At 42.0% G+C, this 5,609-nt stretch overlaps 1 protein-coding gene across 1 annotated transcript; it reads left to right on the plus strand.

Moving 5' to 3' along the window:
• The first annotated feature begins 678 nt into the window (after positions 1 to 678).
• LOC122925593 (extracellular calcium-sensing receptor-like) lies at positions 679 to 5,079 on the plus strand. The gene is made up of 6 exons (XM_044276950.1): positions 679 to 881; positions 1,404 to 1,698; positions 2,617 to 3,501; positions 3,593 to 3,820; positions 3,904 to 4,027; positions 4,121 to 5,079. Exons 1-6 carry the CDS (start codon positions 679 to 681, stop codon positions 5,077 to 5,079), a joined length of 2,694 nt encoding a protein of 897 aa, XP_044132885.1.
• The last annotated feature ends 530 nt before the right edge of the window (positions 5,080 to 5,609 follow it).

Raw genomic sequence — 5,609 nt, forward strand, 5'->3', positions numbered from 1 at the left:
GAGCATGAGATATCATTTTCACACATAGATTGGCCACAGCAGAGTCCAGACCTTAACCCTATTAAGAATCTTTGGGATGTGCTGGAGAAGGCTTTGCGCAGCAGTCAGACTATCATCATCAATGCAAGATCTTGATGAAAAATGAATGCAACACTGGATGGAAATAAATCTTGTGACATTGCAGAAGCTTATCAAAACAATGCCACAGCGAATGCGTGCCGTAATCAAAGCTAAAGGCGGTTCAATGAAATATTACAGTGTGTGGCCTTTTTTTATTTTTGGTGGCAACTTTTTTGGGGGACAGGCAGTGTATCTCCAGTGCTGAGAAATATTTATTTTCATATGTGTCACTGCTCCTTTAAGAGAGGTGAGTCTACAGAGATACTTTAATTGATATTTGTCTTTCCTAATCCCTAATGCCCTGAGAATACCCTGGGGTTCTATGAGATCACACACACACACACACATATATATATATATATATATATATATATACATGGAGCCTATCAGTTACATCATTGCTGCTCATGAGGCTTACTATGTGGTAGCCACCAGGATGGACCTTGACTCTGCAGATCTTTAATACAGTCTGTGTTGTTGATGTTCCTGCATTTCTCGCTGCTTTCCCTCTCTGAGACACAGTGGACTAACCTGTCTCATTGTACATATTTGAGGACCATGAAGATTCCTGCTCTAATTCTGTGTCTGGTTCTCTCCGGACCTCTGTCCTCGAAATCAGAGTGTGTCCTACAGCAACAGACGGTAGCCGGCTACATTCAGGAGGGAGATGTTCTCCTGGGTGGAATATTCCCCCTACATCTTAGTCCAGGGACACAGCCAGAGACCTTCACCAATCCACCGAGATCTCATTCCTGCCAACGGTGAGGGCAACAAGGTCCTTGTGCTGGACACCACATCTTCTGGTCCACGTCTTCTCTGCCATTAGTTCATTGTGACTCTTCCCTGTCTCGTTACCTGTCATTTGACTATCTGTAACATCCTGTATTGTCACCCCATGTCAGCGTGTCATTATCCTGTACCCCAAGTGTCAGTGTGTCATTATCCTGTACCCCAAGTGTCAGTGTCATTATCCTGTACCCCAAGTGTCATTATCCTGTACCCCAAGTGTCAGTGTCATTATCCTGTACCCCAAGTGTCAGTGTCATTATCCTGTACCCCAAGTGTCAGTGTCATTATCCTGTACCCCAAGTGTCAGTGTGTCATTATCCTGTACCCCAAGTGTCAGTGTCATGTACCCCAAGTGTCAGTGTCATTATCATTATCCTGTACAAGCGTTCCACAGACCATTATGTCGCTGGCTTTGTCACGCAGGTTGCCCATTTCCTGTACATCTGTAACATACATCTATAGACTGAGTTCTTCTTATATTTATTCCACACCAGGTTCAGCTTTCGTTCCTTCCGCTGGATCCTTGCCTTTCTGTTTGCCGTGGAGGAAGTGAACAGAACTTATGGGGTGTTGCTGAATTTAACACTAGGGGCAGCAGTAATGGACTCATGTAGTGCGGCAAAAGGAGCATTGGGGGGAGCATCATGGCTCCTTTCTGGAGGGTCTGGAGGACCATTAAATTATCATTGCCTATTTCCACCATCAAGACTGGCCGCAGTGCTGGGCGATGCAGGTGGAGATGCAGCTGTGAGTGTAGCCAATATTTTGGGACTCTACAATTACCCACAGGTGAGGATATCACTCAGGGGGTCACAAAATGTCTTCATACAATATTATGATAAAAATATGTACTGCCCGGGGAAGACCCTGCTCCTTCACTACAATACTCATCATGTAATGCAAATGCCCCTACCTAATGTATGCAGTCCTGTATTCAGAAATATAAAAACATGAGTGAACAGGTCGGTTTCCATCGAAGAGTCAACATGGACATCTCCATGACTACTCATTCATCTCACTGTCTACCAGTAAAATTAGTATAAAACTGGGACGTCACATTGTAACGAATATTGACCAGTGAATCAGTAGTGCAGAAATCCGGTTGCTCCAAGATAGTCAAAAACCCACAAGAATACTAATGCTCATAACATCCAATTGTTTGAAAAATGCTTGCACCAAGAAGGTCTCATGGATAGCATCCAAATGTGGAGTCTCAATGGGTTGTCTGGCCTAGGAACCAACAACTACTAGGATACTAATGTGTGCTCCATAAAATAACACACCAGTATGGGATCCCACCATGCTCCATTCCCAGCCGCTTCCAGTGCATGCAGTACCAAAAAGTGGTTTGATCCAGTGATCGCTGCAGTCACCTTAGTGGTCACACCTGCTTTGATGATACGTTACAGCACTAATATACTGTTCAAGCAGATGTGACCACTGAAGCCAGTAAATGTCCACAGCATTCACTGGAACAATCCACTTCTTGATACTGCAGGAATCAGGGCTGTGGTGTGGGCATGGCAGAACCACAGACAGATGAGTGTGTGTGTTTTTTGTTTTGTTTAACTTCCAATACCGTGCCATTGATAACTGGAAGATTTATAACATTGATTCATGCCAATGTTAATTACTACTAATGTCTCAAGTAAAACCTTGAGTAAAAATTGCTCAAAATCACATGTTCTCACCTTTTTTTCCTTGCAGATCAGTTATTTCACACCTCCAGCTGAATTCATCAACAGGTTCTTCTTCCCTTCAGCGCTGAGTGTTGCCCCTATGTTATCTTCACAGGCAAAAGGTATGGCTAGACTGCTCCAAGAGTTTGGCTGGTCTTGGGTGGGTGTCCTGTCCCAAGAAACCAGTTCTTCTCTATTGCGTCAAACTTTTCTTGAAGAGATAGAGGCTTTAAGTGCTTGTCTAGCCTTCTGGGAGAAAATTCCTTCAGAATCTTCACCAAAAGATGTGAAACGGATATCAGAAGTTATCAGACAATCAAAAGCCAATGTGGTGGTTGTCTTCTCACTGGAAGCCTATCTAAATCCTGTTTTGTTGGAACTTGCCCACAATGGGGATAATAAAGATAGAATCTGGTTGACCACTGATGCATGGTCCACATCTCCCCAATTAGTAGCTTCCTCTCTCTCCAAATTATTAAGAGGAACTCTTGGAATTGTTCTTCGTAATGGGGCTGCTCCTGGATTCAGAGAGTTTGTTTTTGGACTTCATCCGAGTCGCTATAATAATCATGCATTTTTTATGGAATTCTGGGAGGAAGCATTCAGTTGTCAATGGTTCAAAGAAATGAACAACACATCATTGTATCAGACTAGAGCTATCTCTAGGTTCTCTGTCCCTTCGTCAACTTTCCCACCTGCTCCTTTAGCATCACCATCTTCAACAAAGTCTTTGTGTACAGGGTTGGAAGACCCAGCTACTCTACAGATATTTTCAGACATAGAGGATCTTCGAGTTACATATAATGTCTATAAGGCAGTGATTATGGTAGCCAAAACTCTCAAAGACATGGCTGCTTGTAGACAAATGGCTGGAAGCCATTGTGTGAAAATGCATGATTTTAGTCCTTGGGAGGTAAGTATGGGAAGACCATACAAATGGAAAATAAGAATATTTAATATGGCTGCCTGTATGGTTACTCACTAATACTGTTGTGTTCCTGCAGCTTTTCTTCTACCTTCGTAGAGTGAGGCTGAAAGGAAACATTGGTGAGAATTTATATTTTGACTCTCTTGGAAATGCACCAGCCATCTACGACTTAATTAACTGGCAAGAGCAACTATCAGGAGGTGCCAACTGGGTGAGGGTAGGAAGCTATGAAAGTGGTGCTCAGTTCGGACAAGACCTATTCATCAACCTAAGTGCAATACAATGGGGAAGGCAGTTCGATAAGGTAAGAGAATGTCCTACATAGTCCTGACAGAAAAGGAAAGCTTTGTCCAGAATAATGACAAAACTATACATTTGTGTATTTAGATCCCCACTTCTGTATGCTCTATGAAATGTCCTCCTGGATTTTGGAAGGCTCCACAAATTGGTCAACCCCATTGCTGCTTTGATTGCATTCCATGTGCCACTGGAGAAATATCCAACCAAACCAGTAAGTACAAACATTAGATTATATCTTACAGAAGAGTAGGTATCCAGTTATCCATGCTAGAGAACATTTTTAACTTTAATATTTTGCTTGCAGATGCTATAGATTGCATCCTTTGCCCTGAAGAAGAGTGGCCAAATTCTGCACATGAAAAATGTCTTCCCCGTGAGGTGGAATTTCTGCACCTTTATGAACCACTAGGAATGTCTCTGGGAAGCACATCTATCTTGGGCTCCTTTTTGCCCGCCTTTGTACTTTTTCTTTTCATCAAAAACAGAGATACTCCTTTGGTACGTGCTAACAATTGCACTCTTAGCTTTATTCTTCTTGTTACTCTTACGCTGTCTTTTCTTTGCCCCCTTCTTCTTATTGCTCCACCAGGAAATCAGATCTGTGTTATTCGACAGGCTGCCTTTGGTGTCCTGTTCACTCTCTGCATTTCCTGCCTATTAGCCAAGACTATTATTGTTGTTCTAGCCTTCCGGGCCAACCAGCCAGGTGGTTGCCTTAAAGTACCTATGGGACCACGGTGGCCCATCTTTTTTGCCATGTTTTTCACTTTTGTCCAGTTTGCTCTTTGTTGCTTCTTATTCTCAGTGGACCCACCATTTGTAGAACATGATGCCTTGTCTCTGTTAGGAAAAATTATTATCCGATGTAACTACGGTTTTGGTTTCTGGTTCGTGCTAGGTTACCTTGGACTTCTGTCTACCATATGTTTCATTGTTGCATTCTTAGCCAGGAAGCTACCTGGGGTTTTTAATGAGGCTACTCATATAACTTTCAGCATGTTGGTGTTCCTGATCGTTTGGATAAGTTTTGTTCCAACCTACCTTAGCATCCAGGGAAAGCTGGCAGTAGCAACAGAAATGTTTGCAATGTTGTCATCCAGTGCCGGCCTACTCTTCTGCATCTTCACACCCAAGGTCTACATTATCCTCTTGAAGCCCCAACTCAACACCCGTGCAATAGTTTCTGGTCAGCAGAGAATACAAACCATTATTAAAGAAAGAACTCAGTCACCATATAGAAGAAGATATACTGGAGGACACTAGTATCAATTTAACTGTTAACTAATCTACTAAAATTGACCACATATTGAAGTAGGCTACCTAGGTTAGCCTATCAATTTCGACCTGTTTATTGTAAATGTTGTATGTTGAGCAAAATTAAGAAAAACTTGAAACCATCTACAAGCTTTTTTTTTTTCTTATTTAACAATTTTTATTGTTTTTTAGGTCAATCACCAAAGAGATAAAAGGCACATTACATCAAGATTGTAGACATTGATTATGCAAAATGAGATAACAATGGTAGGTCAACTTCGGTGGGACCTGAGTTACAAAAAAGCCTGCATAGGCAAAATATGCATGTTGAGGAGCACAAAGGAGAAAATAATACAGAACAATACACAAACATAAAAGCATGATTTATGAGAAGCAAGCCAGGTAGCCACAGATAGGGCATAATATAGTGTGTAGACAGTCAGAGACATGATGATACATAAAGATACAGATATGGGTCAATGGAACCCTCTATATTGTTTCCAAGGGGACCAAATAGCTAGGAAAGAGAATCGGGAACG

This window comes from Bufo gargarizans, chromosome 2 (assembly GCF_014858855.1).
Source record: "Bufo gargarizans isolate SCDJY-AF-19 chromosome 2, ASM1485885v1, whole genome shotgun sequence".
In the NCBI taxonomy this organism is placed as follows: domain Eukaryota; kingdom Metazoa; phylum Chordata; class Amphibia; order Anura; family Bufonidae; genus Bufo; species Bufo gargarizans.

Bases quoted from the DNA above. Each gene is read 5' to 3' on its own strand.
- LOC122925593 (XM_044276950.1), top strand. From the start codon at position 679: ATGAAGATTCCTGCTCTAATTCTGTGTCTGGTTCTCTCCGGACCTCTG. The intron at 882-1,403 runs GTGAGGGCAACA...ATTCCACACCAG, and splicing joins AGATCTCATTCCTGCCAACG to GTTCAGCTTTCGTTCCTTCC. The intron at 4,028-4,120 runs GTAAGTACAAAC...TTTTGCTTGCAG, and splicing joins AGAAATATCCAACCAAACCA to ATGCTATAGATTGCATCCTT.